We start from the raw sequence: 16,911 nt of genomic DNA on the forward strand, positions 1-16,911 counted from the left end.
ACATACACTTTAATAATATAAAATACAATTAGTATATCCCATTTATTATTTGGTTGGTTTAGAAGGAAAAAATGTAGGAATATACATAATACTAGTATATTATATATAAATTGTTATGTGAGTGTAAAGTGTTGTGGGGTTTCTTTTTTTCTCTACCTGTAAGTAAAAATGAATTATTTCAAAACAACACTTTAACTCTTTTGTCTTTTAAAGGACTGAAGCTTCAAGCTTCATCTCCTGTAGTTCTGTCTTCAGTCTTGTATGCATTTGCAGTTTCTATGTTTTTCTCTATGTGACAAAATCTTGTAATAAAACCAAAACCTGTTTCTTGAAACACACCCACCTTAGAATACAACCAAATACCAAAAGAACAAACATGGCTTCTTCTTCTTCTTCCATTTTCTTCATATGTGTACTACTCGTGTTTGTACCCGTTGAACCAAAGAACGAAACCGCTTTCAAACAAGTGAAAGAGTTAAAGAAGATAAAGAGAATCAAAGATCATCTCAAGAAGATCAACAAGCCTTCAATCAAGACCATTCAAGTCACATTTTTTTTTCATTTTATAGTATATTAAATGTGAAAAAAAACTACAAAAGTTATATTATTTAATGTTCTTTGAAAGTGTAGAGTCCTGATGGAGACTTGATAGATTGTGTTCTTTCTCATCTTCAACCTGCATTTGATCATCCTAAACTCAAAGGACAAAAATTATTGGTACTTTCGCCTTTTCTATTCCGTAAATTTTGGTGCTTTCTATTTATAGAAAGTGTTATATGATCTTAAACAGTATTAGTTTTTTTAATAAACTTTTAGGAACCACCATTGGAGAGGCCAAAAGGACACAAGTCACATACCACAAGTGATGAAACCATTCCCACTTTTCAGCTTTGGACACAATCCAATGACTCCTGCCCCAAAGGCACGGTCCCGATCAGAAGAACTACACAAACCGACGTTTTACGAGCAAGTTCTCTAAACCGATATGGAAGAAAGATCATTAGGCATGTCAGGCACGACACGATGAGCAGCGGTCATGAAGTAAACACCAAGTTTAACTTAAATGTTACACATAGTATGGTTATTGATATAATTTATATTGTAGCATGCAGTTGCTTTTGTGAATGGAGATAAATATTATGGAGCTAAAGCTAGTATAAATGTATGGACACCCGCGGTTACCAATCCATATGAATTCAGTTTATCGCAGTTGTGGGTTATCTCCGGTTCGTTTGGAAATGATTTGAATACCGTAGAAGCCGGTTGGCAGGTAATTTCAAAAACTTAATTTATGTATGTATTAATATTACAAATACACTTATTAATTTGTCATTTCTACACTGAAAATATAGTGTTTTTTTTCTTTAAGTTAAAAAGGATGCATGCTATAGCAACTTATATGCAAATAACATTCATGAGTCATGACAAATGTGGTTAATACACAGAACAAAAATCTTAACTAATGTTCTTGGTTAATTTTGTCACGTTTCGTTTAGCACGATTATTTATTGATGATTACTCAGGTAAGCCTGGAGTTATATGGAGATGGTTACCCAAGATTTTTTACTTACTGGACTGTAAGTATATACATATATACCTCAAAAATCTTTTCTACTTAACTTGGCATAATATATATATATATATATATATATATAACTTGTCTTTTTTACCTGGCGCAATGCGCCAGGGCAGCTGACAAATCACCAGCGTTAAAATCCGAGCGTCGGTAAAACCCGAGCCTTACTATGGTGGGTCGACGCGAATTTGGTCGGTATCCGATACGTTCGTTACGGTATACACACCACTGGTAAAATTTGAGTGTTAAAACCCAAAAAATTAATTCGTCAAATTAATGTAAAACAAAAAACAAAATATTTAAAATGATGTTTATTTGGTCGGAAAACGCGGACGGTTCCCAAGTGTTGTCGGTCCCGGGAATTGAGGCAATAACTCGACACGGATGTGATTGGTTTTGATTACGGTCGTTACGGTACCGGAGCTAAAAAACGAAAAAATATATATATAAAAGTTGAGGTGGACCAGTGGCCAATTGGGGGGGGGGGGGCGGTCAATAACTTGCGCTTTGGTTAAACCTGAGCATTGTCGATCACGGGCATTGAGACGACGAGTGCGTGAATTTGGTCGGTTTCTGTGAGGTTTGTTATGCTACCGGAACTAAAACAAAAAAAAAGACGTTTGGTTGGTTTCCTTTAAGTTTTTATATGATAATTGAACTAAAAAAATTTGCGGACCAACATGGTGCCGCCAAGTTTCCCAATAGGGCACTCGCGGCACCAAAATTCATAATTATATATAGTAGTAATTATTTTCCGTAGATAATAATCTTAAAACAATATTTATTATTTTTACAGACAGATGCATACCAAACCACCGGATGCTACAACCTATTATGCTCCGGATTCGTTCAAACAAACAACAAGATCGCGATAGGTGCGACAATCTCTCCAAGATCATCTTACAAGGGTAAACAGTTCGATATCAGCATTATGATATGGAAGGTAAATTACATAATAAATTTAAGCTAATATAGTAACATCTCCGATCGATTATACTTAACTATGCTTGACTTAATATTTTCTAGGACCCTAAACATGGACACTGGTGGCTGGAACTCGGGTCGGGACAACTTATAGGCTATTGGCCATCTTTCTTGTTTAGTCATCTACATAAGCATGCAAGTATGGTTCAGTTTGGAGGTGAGATAGTGAACTCGAGATCAAGGGGACATCACACTACAACGCAAATGGGTAGCGGTCATTTTGCGGATGAAGGGTTTGGGAAAGCTTCTTATTTTAGAAATATGAAGGTGGTTGATTGGGATAATAGCTTGCTTCCTCTTACAAATGTTCATTTATTGGCTGATTATTCAAATTGTTATGATATAAAATCAGGAAAAAATAATGTTTGGGGGGATTATATTTATTATGGAGGTCCTGGTAGGAGTGGAAGATGTCAATAAACAAAATATTTTGGTATATAATTAACCTTTCTAATTTGTCACATGGTTATATGGTTAGTTGTTATAACATATAAGTGTTTGGTTTGTTTTTTATATGTTTTATGTATATATAGTACGTAGCTTAATAGTGAAGTCAATGGTTTGGATATCTACTTCTACTCTTTTCTACTTGCTGATATTGAAAGGAACTTAAAATCAATGCGACCTAATATTGGTGTACCAAACACCCTTCTATCACCATCATAATATGTAGCCCTTAACTAACAGCGGGCCCACGTATACGCGACATGCTACTAAGACACAACTCACAAGTCTTAGCTGATTGAGTTGTAAGAATATTACATAACTTCCATAAACTAATTTAAACTCATCATCATCGTACTCAGTATATCCCACCAATAGCAATGCTATGGTAGGGTCTGAGGAGGGTAAGATGTAGACAGCCTTACCTCTATCCCATAGGGATAGAGAGGCTGCTTCCGGTGAGACCCCCGGCTCGATAGTAGTTTTGCATCAAGCCTTGGACATAAGGCACATAGCACTCAATCATCGGGACACCGGCTGATCGGTGCATGTGCCCTTGTCTTTCGGCTATCAACGCCACCACATGATGCCTGATTAACCTTCCGCCACTTTTAACGTTATTTTCACGAGATTAGTAAAATAACGTCAAAATTAGTGCAATTTTACTTTTGCCCACCCGAGGGTTCACACATAATTTAAACTAAAGTTGCAAATGATTTAAATCACTATATTTTATGTTATTACAAGATTCTGCAAGGTGTCATCTATGAGAATCACTAGATTTTCAGGATTACAAACAACATCATATCATCATCGTACTCAGTATATCCCACCAATAGCAATGCTATGGTAGGGTCTAAGGAGGGTAAGATGTAGACAGCCTTACCTCTATCCCATAGGGATAGAGAGGCTGCTTCCGGTGAGACCCCCGGCTCGAAGGATTACAAACAACAGTGTTCAACAATTTACAAAGACCCGTGTCCAGTAAATCGTCCATTAAAAATTTCTTCGTTTCACTAACCGGTTCGTGTTTATCGTGTATGGAAGCATATGTTCTTTCCAGTTGGAAACACAGTTCCGAGAATGCAGGCTCCTCCGAAACACTTCTAAAATCCAGTGAAATGTTATGATTTTCAGACAAACATGTGAGTTTCATCTTTACTGCAATATCTTTTACAGATTCAAGGTTGAAGATTAAATGCTGAGCCGTATGAGAGGATAGCCATTCGGCAGACACGCTGCTTTTAGCAAGATGACAAAGTTGGACGATGTTTGCAAACGAAAAACGCACCATGAAGTTGAAAAAGTCATAGAAATTCATGCCTGCATTAAAATAAGTGTAGAAAATCACATTTAGAGATACTAAACGCCCCAAATAAGCTGAACATACCGGTATTAGCTGCAAGATTCCGTTGACAGAGTCCTTCAAAATCGTCACAAATATCTTTGATGTCTTCAATATACTCTCTAGCTTCCTTGTAATCTCTCAGCATAAGATCCCACTATAGTAAATATATAAAACAAAAGTTTAATGATAACTTCAATATTTACATAATAACTATGCTTCATTTAGCTCTACTTACCACCCAGGAGAGGTTATAGGCGTTGAACCAGTTGTGGTTTATAGATATTGTGTCTTCCTGTAATGAAAACATTTAACACATATATGATACATGATATATACAAGAAAAATGACACACGTAACCAAAACATCATGAAATCTATATACCAGATTGTGAACTTGATGATACCATCCACTAAGAACAAATATTATTTCATTCCGTTCTTGTGTGCATTCCAACCATTCAGTCTGCATACAAACAAATCAAATATATAAAAGGTGAATTAATAGGTAAACGTTAGTTACTTAGTAGTCTACGAAGTAACAAAGGAAAAGTACCTTCTTAAAGTTTGGAAATATTGTGTCATCAACCTCTTCAAATATATCATATACAGAATTTTTCATGTTTCTGGATGTACAAACATACAAAACTTAACCTTGTAAAGAATACATGCACAAGTTTTTTTTTAAAAAATATCTACACTTCAAAAAAATCCAGATATACCTGTCGAAGACAAGGTGACGTTGGTCTGGAGATAGAAAGTACCATTGCTTCTTGCCACATACATTTGCTGACCAACTGTAAGATCTAAACACATCAGCATGAAAAGGCGTCCACGTTCCTGAATACAAAATATTAAAAATTAAAAAACGATAGACAAAAAAGGGGTCTTGCAAGAAAATGTGTTCTAACCTTTTGCACCCATGTACACAAAGCGATAGTCAGAACAGCTTATGTTATCTCTCTTTTGATATGTATCAAGGTCTTCATGCATATGATAATGATCAAGATACAAATTTAGCCAATCGTCACGAAAAAATAGTGGAGTTGTATAAGCTGTATACTCCGGGTACTCCTGCAAGTTTTTAAATAAGATAAATATGCATAACAAATAAACTTTCAGTTCATTGTTCAAAGTTCAAATATTTTTAATTTAAGCAGCTTAAATGCACCTTTACAATGTGCCAATCCTTCAGATACAGATTGTCATGCTCCACTGTGGAAAGCTTAAGCCAGTGATCAATAAACTCTGCTACTGACATGTCTAACCTCTTCTGATCACTAAATTCTCTGCTACCGCAGTCAGCAACCTACAAAATTCTAATCAGTACGTATGACAATACAAATAGGAGTGCAAACTAGCCGAGCCTCTAGAGCTCATATCATAATAAGCTCGAAACGAACAAGCTTTTTCGATCTCGAGCTGAGCATGAGTCTCAAATAAAGCTCGTTTAGTTATCGAGCTTGAGCCTTGTATGGGAAACTCGTATAGGCTCGTTGAGCTTTAACAAACCTTGTGTATTTCTAAATTTACCGCTTTTAGACTTCTTTGTAGTAATTTCACATTGCACAACCCAACTCAAGCCAAGCTTTGGCTCGTTTACACACGAGCTCGAGCCGAGCTTAGGCAAATTTAAGGTTTCTCAAATTATATTAATAATATATAAACATATGTATATTTATAATAAATACTAAATGAGCCGAGCTTTTTCGAGCTTAAGCCAAGCCTCGGCCTCAAATAAAGCTCGTTTATTTATCGAGCATTCGGTCCGCTTGTAATGGAAGCTTGTATAGGCTCGTCAAGCCTTAATGAGCCTTGTGTATTTTAAGTTTTACCACTTTCGGACTTATTTGTATTAACTTCATATTGCACAACCGAGCTCAAGCCAAGCTTTGGCTCGTTTAAGGTACTACACGAGCTCAAGCCATGCTTAGGCTCGTTTAAGATTTTCTCAAAATATATATTAAAAATATAAAACATATATAAACTTATAACAAATAATAAACGAACCGAGATTTTTCGAGCTCGAGCCAAGCCCAGGCCACAAATAAAGCTCATTTAGCTATCGAGCCCGAGCTCGAGCGTTGTATATCTTTAAGTTTTAACCTCTTTTGGACTTCTTTGTATTAATTTCACACTGCACCACTGACTTTTGGCTCGTTTAAGGTGCTACATGAGCTCGAGCCAAGCATATGCTCGTTTAAGTTTTTTCTCAAAATATATAAAAATAATATACTACCATATATATATATATATTTATTAATAAATAATAAGCAAGCCGTATCAACTTAAAAAAAAACTCATGAGTTGAGCTCGAGCCCTGGTAAATCAAAACGGGTCAAGCTTGACTAGGCTCGGCTCGTTTACACCGCTAAATTTACAAGTTGTTAACAATCATATTCACCTAATTTACAAATGCAAGTTCTTAAACCTAGGGTTTTAAACATATGTACCTGAACTTTAGAATCACCGAAATTGGAGGCAATGAAGTGAAGATTAGGTCATATTATTCCGTCATCAACCACCACCCACTCTCTACAAGCTTTCCAATCGGACATGAGTCCGGTTATAACTACCGGTTCGTTCTTCGACAGGTATTTATTTGCAAAATCACTGTAACTTATTTCATTACCGTTCACCTTCTCTATGCCTCCTGTTATATTCATATTCAATCCCATGCCTTTTTATTTTCCGATCAATAGGTTTTATTTTGGCCGGAGGAAACCGTATTTGAGAATCTCCGGCAGCTTCGAACTGTTAATTAATTCACAGTCGTGTAGATTACACCAAAATGACTAATAAACCCTCGTTCTTTTGGAGAGTTAGTCCATGATACGGGTATACACCCGCCTTAACATCGAGAGGGGCGGGTCAACCCACAAGATATAGACAAAATGCTTGAAATCAGGATGTCATGAAGACACAAAGCCAAAACCTATGCGCAAGTGCATGAAACACCTGCGCGTGACGCATATCACATATGCACACAACACACACATTTAGTGTGAGAATAAAGAGAAGACCCGGGATAGGCGCATAAAGGCCGCGCGTAAGCGACACACAACAAATGAGACAATAGTCTAATCCAAATCAGGATAAGGACAACCATGATTGTACTCATCAGACAACCTTTCAGAAGGTATCTTTTAAGGAATAAAGAATGTGCTGATGTAGATGCCAATGAAGGGTGGACAACTCAGCAAAGCCTATGTGCCACCACGTGATGGCACATGGGTCAGGTGAAATACCTTGGTCAGAGAATAATCAATGAAAAAGCACCAGGTGTCCTAAGTACACGTGGCGCGAAGCAATAGGAGGAGGCCAAAAAGGCACTAATTGGGTCTGAGCCCAATCATTGAAAACCCTAAAACTATAAATACCACACGACCTCAACAGTTGGGGAGGCAAGAAAATATATTCTAAGTCCTTTACTCATTTTCACATCCTGATTATCCTCTCCTACAATATCTGATTCTCACACCGGAGGGTTACCCCAAAGAGGACCCCTCTGTCCCTTTCTGAGGGGTAAGCTCACGGTGCTGTTCGTTTTGTAGGTGGAAGAACTCGTATCTCGGAAAACCATCTGTGATATAGCACACTCGTACCCGAGAAACGTTGATCGTATACAAGTAAGTCGATACACACTTCTTCTCGGAAAACCATCGGTGATTGAACCGCGGTTCGATACACCGCCACCACGCGTGCGCCACCGCGGTTCGATACACCGCCACCACGCGTGCGCCACCGCGGTTCGAAACACCGCCACCGCGGTTCGATACACCGCCACCATTCATTCGCGCCACCTTGAGGCAACATCGCGCCGCCATAAAGCAGCAGCGCGTCGCCGCGGATCACGATGCGCCGTCGCGGGCCAATACTCCGCCACCATGCATGCACACCGTCGCGGATCAACATTCCACCACCATTCATTCGCGCCACCTTGAGGCAACAGCGCGCCGCCATGAAGCAGCAGCGCGTCGCCGCGGATCACGATGCGCCGTCGCGGGTCAATACTCCGCCACCATACATGCGCACACGCGGATTAACATTCCGTCAACATTCATGCGCGCCACGACAAGTGAACCTCGCCACCGCGTAATGTCATTGCGCCACCACGCGTACACGCCACCGCGGATAACCATCTGGCCGCCATGGTGCATGCCACCATGCATGAGTTCCACCGCTATGAAGCAGCAGCGCGCCATCACGCATGCGCGCTGGCGCCGAGCACCGCACCACCGCAATCCAACACCTCGCCACCGTGCATGCGCATCGCTAAACAACACACCGCCATCATACTTGCGGATCACCACTACGCAATCACGTCACAAAAGAACACTGCGCCATATGCATGGGCGCCGTCGCGGAACAACACCGCGTCATTATGGATGGGCGCCTCCAAAAATTTGGTTTCTTGCATCCGCATCACTGTTCAAGTGGGAAGACATGAAGGCCGCCATCACGAAGACCACCATGCTTGTTATTTGTAATCCGTTCACGGCGTGTCAACCGCTTTCTCATGCGCGTAGGCGGACAAAAACAGGCACGGCGGATTAACACCCGCCACCGCGGATCACATACACACTAGCATACCAACAGCGCCATTGTAACGCAACAGCGCCACTATAGCAGGGTGGAATACAAGCCACGTCGCATGCGCGCCACCGCGGATCAACATTCTGCCACCGCAGTCGCAGATCAACCCTTCCGCCACTCTACACGCGCACCGCCATGATGCTTGCGCGCAGTCGCGTATCACATTCCACCAACCTGATCCGGTGGGTAAAACTCCGCCGTCGCGGAATGCATGCGACCTTCTTGAAGTTCAACGCTAACTCCGGCAATTACGAACTCCATGCAACCATCCCAAATGTTCAAAATTGTGGCAAGAACGTGCAGAGGCAAAAAGATTTAAAAGAGGAAGGAATTATTTCCAATTTTTCATAACAGCCCCTCATCCGCCCATGTGATTAAAACTTTATTAACAAGTTTATTATTACAATTTCAATGCTCCTAACATTATTTAGCAGCAATGAACTGGGGGACTATCGTGGTATACCACCACTACATTATCGCGATGGAAGACATCCGAATCTTAGGTTGGGAGCCTAATAATATCCCACGTGGCCACGCGCCAAACATAAAGGTCGGGAGCCTAATAATGTCCCACATGGCCACGCGCCAAACATAAAGGTCGGGAGCCAATATCCCAAACGGCCACGCGCCAAACATAAAGGTCGGGAGCCTAATAATATCCCACATGGCCACGCGCCAAACATAAAGGTCGGGAGCCTAATAATATCCCAAACGGCCACGCGCCAAACATAAGGGTCGGGAGCCTAATAATATCCCACATGGCCACGCGCCAAACATAAAGGTCGGGAGCCTAATAATATCCCAAACGGCCACGCGCCAAACATAAGGGTCGGGAGCCTAATAATATCCCACATGGCCACGCGCCAAACATAAAGGTCGGGAGCCTAATAATATCCCAAACGGCCACGCGCCAACGTAGGTTGGGCACACCTCATAATTTGCCCGAGGATGGGAACCTTGTAATACATCCACTTTTAGTTGATATGTTTTTGCAGGTTCGGCTACGAGTCGCACAAGCACCTATGACATTATTATTATTATCTGGCCGTTTGTGCCTCCATTATTATTTTGAAGACAAGCCGAGATAGTCATCCTGCGTAGAAGAGGCCCTTGTGGGCCAGTCATTATCATCATATTATAGCTCATAAGCCGCAACTCGCGCATGCTTTATTATTTTATAGCTCGTAAGTCGCCTCGCGCGCAAGCTTCATTATTTTTATAGCTCGTAAGCTGCCTCGCGCGCAAGTTGTATTACATTATTATCGAGATGCGCACTCTATCTTTTATCAGGCCCCGCGCCACTATTGTTATGATGCGTGCTATATCTTATTCATGCCAGTGCACCATTATTATCATAAGGATCACAACATGTCACCATCATGGAGAAAACCTCTCAAAACTCAAAGACAATAAAGACAAGGCCGAAGAAAGGGGAAAAACCGCCTCATATCCTAACACACCTTATGAAGTCCAGCGCTCCACCTAAACGCTTGCACGCCTAGGAGCAACACTGGACTTGGGGGGCTTGTAGGGTATGGTACTAAACCCGGCTTACGACCTTAATTTATTATGTTTGGCTTATTTTATTATATGGACTAATACAATATTATTGGGCTGAGGGGGTTTTGTGGAGGTAACCCTAACTGGGCTAGGCCCATTAGGGTACCATGATGGTGGCCATGAGGCTCCCTATATAAGGAGGTCTCCACCTCCTTATTAAGGTTGTTCTCAATAAGAGCCACCACCATAACCATTTTTGTGTCTGTAAACAAGAGATCCTCGAGATTTCTTAGCAGTCACCTCCACACCCCCAAAAACCATTGCGGATCTGAGCGGAGGAGAGCGAGATTTGGTTACATCATCCCGTAGAAGACGATCCGAACTATGCCTGGTACGTTTCGTGTTTCTTCACCTCCCAACTTTCTAAATTGTCAGGGCAGTCTTGTAAAAATCGCTAGTCACTAATCAGGCGACGATGATTTATTAAGATTAATTAGTATTAATCGAATCAGATTTTAATGTATAATTTTTAGTTTTATTTATGCATATACACATTTTTATATATAGGTTTCAGTGTTATACATACACAAACATATTTTGACCGGAATCTCACTGGAAACCAATGGTTTTTGCTGGAATCTCGTCGGAAACCGTTGACTTTGGATTCCTCACCGAAAACTGCCGATTTTGGTCGGATTTGACCATTGACGGATTAATTGGCTGGCTAGCACAAAATTAATCAGTGGAGTGGGGAATAGCGCCTAATCGGGGATTAATTGGTGTCTAGTAGAGATTTTTACAACACTGGTTAGGGGCGAGCAATAACCTAACGGTTAGTCAAAACTGAACCGAACTGAAGTCTGATGAAACCAAACATAAATTAACAGAAAATCGAGTATAGGTTTTTTTTGTGTACCCTTGGTTGACTGAAATTAACTGAACTAAATCATTCATATTTTCAGAAATTTCATTTTTTTACCTCCATTCCATTCATGTATTTATACATCCAGATTTGTATTTATACCACCTCCATTTCACGTATGTCTAAGCAATATTTTAGTCCAAGATTGGTTTTGGTTAGTAACCGTTGTGAATCAAACCGAACTGGAAATCGAAACATTAACCAAATAACTTAAACTAGCTTTTTTACCCGCGCGCTGCGGCGGGTTAGAGTAAATGATTAACCATGGACTATTACAATAGTTTTATAATACACCAAACATAATGCTATATCCAGCTACTACAAAACACATTAGTTTTTAATTATTAATACCATTGTACCAATGGTTCAAAGTGAACAAATCAAGACACTAATACAAATACACAATGTGACCATCTACAACAATCAAAGCACCTAACCTCTCCATAAGCTTTGGATGCTTCCCAACATAAGTCGTATTCTCCAAGCTGTACCTAAAACAATAAACGAAACAAATTTTCTATAAAGTTGAAAAAAATAATTTGTAATAATACCAAGTTTGTTAAAAAGTGAAGAAAAAAAATGTAAAAGCTACAAAATGAATCAAACCTCAATAAAAGCATAACCTCAAGCTCTCGATTGAACTTTCAGTTCAATGTGGGCCATTGGATTATACTGAAATCAAATGGTAAGTTTAAACTTACAAAAGAATGCATTTTGGATTTTTGAAGATGGACTGAGATGTGTGATAATTAGAATCCCAAAAGAAGATGGTCAAATTTAAACAATTGCTTAAACATATTCTTGGCCCCTGTTTAGTCACATATTACCATGTCTTTTTTTTTTCTCATTTGGAATGATTCAAAGCCATTTTAGTATTTTTCAACACTGGATGTAGAAGTTAAAATAATCCATTATTAACTTAAATGAAGATCAGTATTTAAAAGTTCTTATCACCATGTTGTTGCAGTAATTCAAATATGCAATGTTTAGCAGCAGAAAAGCTAGTTGTAATTCTCTTGATATGAAAAAGAACACAATGCTCGTTTCAATTACAAAACAAAGTTTTAGTTTTTATGCAGTTAAAGTAGTAAATTATTTATTCCAAAGATGACAAAATTCTTATAAATTTGAAAGTTAAAATAAGTCCCAAAAATCAAACTTGTCATCACAAAACTTCTCAAATAACTCAAAATCAATCAACTTCCAAAACCTAATTGCATATGAACACCATAACAAACCTGGATTGCGGTTGCATAAAATTCGTCTACATCTGTAAACAAGACAAAAGGCAAAAACTCAAATAATGAAAACTATGGAAAGGCAAAACCTATAAACACAGAATAAGTAAATAAAATTTTATTTTTTGGAGAAAATTACCTTACACACAGCAGGTGAGAGCTTGAACGATTATGGAGCGATGAACGTAAGATGTCTTCAACGGCGTGCGAAGTTGAAGAAATCACAGCCATTACCACAAATCTTAAACCAAAAAACTTTGAGATCTTAGAAAATAACAATAGATCGAGTTAGTAAAACAAATCAAAGATAAATCAGTGGTTGGGAACCAACACAAACCTTTGGCGGCCGATTTCGGTGGAGATAAATCAGAAATTCTGATCTCTCTCTCTAGTCGTGTTTGTATCGAGAAGAAATCGAGGGTCACCTTGATGATAGTGGTAAGGGTGATGCAAGACACAACAACACGAGTTATGACAAAAGACGTGTGTGGCTAGTATTGAAGCAATGATAGGTAATGTGTGGTCCACAATCAAACTTGATGAATAGTAAAATATGTGAGTGTTTGAAAAACTGGTTTTTAATAGATATATATAATTATAAACCAATAACTAATTGGTTAATATAATGGATTACCCTATGATTTATGTTTTGGTTTGGGATAGTAATCGAACCAAATCATGCACGCCCCTAACTAGGGGTGTCAAACGTGTCGGGTTGACATGTTGACGGGTTAACGGGTTGTGGGTTGGCAGGTTGACGGGTTGAAATGTGCAACCTGAACCCGACTCATATTATTATTCGTGTCAAATATGTCAACCCTAACCCGCACATACATAAATTCGGGTCAACCTGAGCACGACCCGTTTAACCCATATTTTTTAAACAAGTTAATTTATATAATCAGACATGCAAATTATAATAAAATCAAAACCATATATTGTAAAATTCAAATGAATATAAGCATGAGTCGATTTAGATATAGATGGATTTGACGATATGTTCATGCATATTGGTGAATGGACAGAAGAAATGAATTTCGGGTAATGAAATTTTGGTTGAGAATTTAAAAGTGTCGTTCACGAAAAATAAAATTTTAGAGGAGACCTAAAAAGATAATATGGGGAATGAAAAATAATTAAATTCTTCAACACATTTTAAAACTAAAGAGGAAATATAACATTATTTTTAAAATATCTAAAATTAATCGGGTTAACGGGTCAACCCGTTTTTATACAGGTCAACCCGAACCTGATCTGTTTAGAAAACAGGTCAACCCGAAAATCGACCCGTTTTTTAAACGGGTCGTGTTAGCCGACCAAAAACCTGTTTTCTTCGTGTCGGTTTCGGGTTGGGTTTCGGATCGTGTCAAGAATTGACACCCCTACCCCTAACTGTTCCCATAAGCTTTTATGTTATTAATAAAAGGGGAAAAAAGAAAAAAGATTGAGCTTAGTCTAAAGACTGAGCTCATATCAAGCTTGTATCGACCTTGGCTCATTTATCATTTTTTATATCAGGACCAACTTGTTTATGATTTATTCATTTTTGTTACTCCAACTTGGATATTCTTCCAACATAAACTAGTAACTGAACTAATATTCGTGAAAGTTAGATTGAATCAAAATTCAATTTTTGTTAAAATTAACCAAAAATTCATTTTATGGTTGACTAATTTGTAACATTGCTATTTGAGATTAAGTTTGAAAATTGCTTATTGGCTTAATGACTTTTTAAAAAGATAATTTTGAAAAGGCATGATTTGAGGATTTTTAAAAACTGTTTTTATCACTTTCAAAAAACTAAAATAAAAAAGATTTTTATGATTGCCACACACTTTTTAACTTATTGAATTTTTAAAAACACCAATAAACCAATAAGTTGTTTTCCAACTCAATCTCAAACATGCTCTGAATTCCACTAGAGTACAAACTATGTTTTTATTTTTCTTTTTACAAATTCAAGTGGGCCGCACAGACAACTGATACAGCCGAATAAAGCTACTGTGCTATGTCTTCTTTCAACCCAACTTATAAATACCCAGTTTCATATAATTAATTGAGCAGCCCAATAACCAAGCCTAGTTTCACTTGTTCCATCTAGGAGTTTGGACATGTATTTATACATTAAAAATACATGTATTTTTTTGGAGACTTGCAATCTATATATCTAAAGACACAATACACACTAGTGACTAGTGAGTATGTGATGACATCCCAAACACGAGAGCGAGTTAAACATTAAGACGTAGACACGATTGTGGCGGGTACCATAAAATCACGTAACAGAAAACATTTCCGTCTAGTTAATTCGCGTTACTATTTACACAGTGCAACTTACATATATTAATTGGCACATCTAAGTAATGTTTAGACACAACAGAAAAGAGAAAGCAACATTTTCTTTAGCAAACCTAAGAAAATCGCTATTGATTCTAACGTATCGGTTTATACTGTACATGTTGATTTTGTAGCTAACAATAAAATCATTAAAAAGGATAATCAAGTTTTGTTTTTATGGATTTTATTATATGACTAGTGCATATCATCTACAACCCATATCAAATTCACATGGATTTTATTATATGACTAGTCCTATGATGAATTAGATGCATGAAGGTGAGGAAGGTTTCTTGCCACTTTTGGACAAAATATGGATGTCAATTAACATCATATAGCCCACATGACCAAAAGCATTTTGTGAAAAGAGCCAAGCAAACAAACAAACCACACAACTCATTACAAACATACTCTTTGAGTATGACATGATCCTACATCCAACCCTAATGGGGTCTTACTTGTTTTCAATCACTAGTTGATTGGATAGTATTGAATTTCATCATCATTGCTCTCCCTTTCACTTCCTAACATTCCATCTAATAGTTGGTGGGGTTAAATCTTCGGTTTAAGCTTCGCCGTATAATATCTTTTTTTTTACGTTCGTTTCAACGACTTTACTAATGATAATTTAAGAAGTTAAGCCATAAGAAAGTACCGACGAAATACCTTTATTAGTATAAAACTTTGGTTGGAGAGAGGTTAAAGAACACCGAATCCTCTCTAGTTTTTTACCTTTTTCACGAAAACCGTTTTTGAATGTTTTAGGATTTTCGCTGAGCGTTTTAGAATTTTTTGCCTTCAAGCGTTTTTGTTTTTGCCTTTGAGCATCTCGCGTACATATCGTACGTTAAGTAATTATTGTACAGTAACATCTTTCTTATTTTATATATGTTTCTTAAAATTAAATTGATACACAGAACAAAAGAAGCAACAAAAAATATTGCAATTTCAACAACAAAAAATGAGAAAATATAAATACGAAACCGGATCTGACTCCGTATTTATGAAATTGCCTTCGTAAATAAACGCGTGAATTACTAAAATAAAAAAATCAAACATTTTAACATAGAATTAAAAGCTCATAAATTTCGTGAAAAACCATTGTGCCTGAAACCAGTGCTCTCGCCTCTAGATGATGGAATTCAGGTTCGACAATTAAAACAAACCACAAACGGCCGCGTGCCCACGTAACTCCATATAGCTTAACTTACGCTGTTTTTAGTTGAACCATCTGATCCAACTATGAGTACTTTATGTTATGAAACAGCCTCACACATGTGTATTGATTAAATTCTACATATAATGTCGGCAAACTTATCATAGATTATAAACAAATAATAAAAAGAGTTAATGGCCATTTTCGTCCCTGTGGTTTGCTACTTTCGCCACTTCAGTCCAAAATTTGTATTTTTGTCAATTTAGTCCTCATAGTTTTAAATATTAGCCATTTACATCCTATCCGTCTAACGGCATCCAGCTATGCCGTTAGTTTAAGGGTATTTTTGTCTTTCTCCTTTTTATTTTGAGTTATTGGTCATTTTCGTCCCTGTGGTTTGATACTTTTGCCAATTCAGTCCAAAGTTTGAAATTTTGTCAATTTAAGTCAGTTTTTTTCTATAACCCTAGAGAGCATTATCCAAGCCCAAAACAAGTCTGCATTTACTCTGTCGACAGCAGTAATCATACTCCCTCCTCTCGTATTTAGTTTCTAGACGGTTCCTAAACTCTCCCCCATGGTGGAATTCAATGGTAAAGTGGTCAAAGCAATTCCGTGAAACCGAATTGTACGGAAAAAACTAAAAATCGTTTATTTGATGAATGCATAATATTTAGGGTTTAAAGATTAACATATCATAACGAAAATCTGGGTCGTAATCAACTATTATACATTAATCAACAAAACAATTTTTAGTTTTTTGTGTATAATTCGATTTCAGGGAATTACCTTGACCACTTTACCATTGAATTCC

General features: G+C 37.9%; 1 protein-coding gene and 1 pseudogene across 2 annotated transcripts; one reads left to right on the plus strand and one right to left on the minus strand.

Moving 5' to 3' along the window:
• Positions 1-236: 236 nt before the first annotated feature.
• LOC143592010 (protein neprosin-like) lies at positions 237-3,272 on the plus strand. The gene is made up of 7 exons (XM_077072034.1): positions 237-544; positions 631-717; positions 817-1,041; positions 1,106-1,270; positions 1,524-1,577; positions 2,373-2,519; positions 2,603-3,272. The coding sequence occupies exons 1-7, from the start codon at positions 377-379 to the stop codon at positions 2,978-2,980; spliced, it is 1,224 nt and encodes a 407-aa protein (XP_076928149.1). The 5' UTR covers positions 237-376; the 3' UTR covers positions 2,981-3,272.
• A 47-nt stretch (positions 3,273-3,319) lies between these two features.
• On the minus strand, positions 3,320-7,078 carry LOC143592015 (arginine-specific demethylase JMJ20-like; annotated as a pseudogene). The gene is made up of 11 exons (XR_013145834.1): positions 6,802-7,078; positions 5,520-5,657; positions 5,260-5,422; positions 5,071-5,188; positions 4,905-4,974; positions 4,734-4,814; positions 4,588-4,644; positions 4,395-4,506; positions 3,950-4,327; positions 3,695-3,822; positions 3,320-3,336 (listed from the first exon to the last, which is right to left on the minus strand). The product of XR_013145834.1 is annotated as an arginine-specific demethylase JMJ20-like (transcript).
• Positions 7,079-16,911: the final 9,833 nt, after the last annotated feature.

This window comes from Bidens hawaiensis, unplaced genomic scaffold (assembly GCF_021521415.1).
Source record: "Bidens hawaiensis isolate Kalapana, Puna unplaced genomic scaffold, B.hawaiensis_p1.1 tig00040272_1, whole genome shotgun sequence".
Lineage (NCBI taxonomy): Eukaryota > Viridiplantae > Streptophyta > Magnoliopsida > Asterales > Asteraceae > Bidens > Bidens hawaiensis.

Excerpts from the sequence above, each read along its gene's own strand:
- LOC143592010 (XM_077072034.1), top strand. The coding sequence starts at position 377 with ATGGCTTCTTCTTCTTCTTCCATTTTCTTCATATGTGTACTACTCGTG. Across the intron at positions 545-630 it reads CTTCAATCAAGACCATTCAA|AGTCCTGATGGAGACTTGAT; the intron begins GTCACATTTTTT and ends TTGAAAGTGTAG. Across the intron at positions 1,042-1,105 it reads CGATGAGCAGCGGTCATGAA|CATGCAGTTGCTTTTGTGAA; the intron begins GTAAACACCAAG and ends TTTATATTGTAG.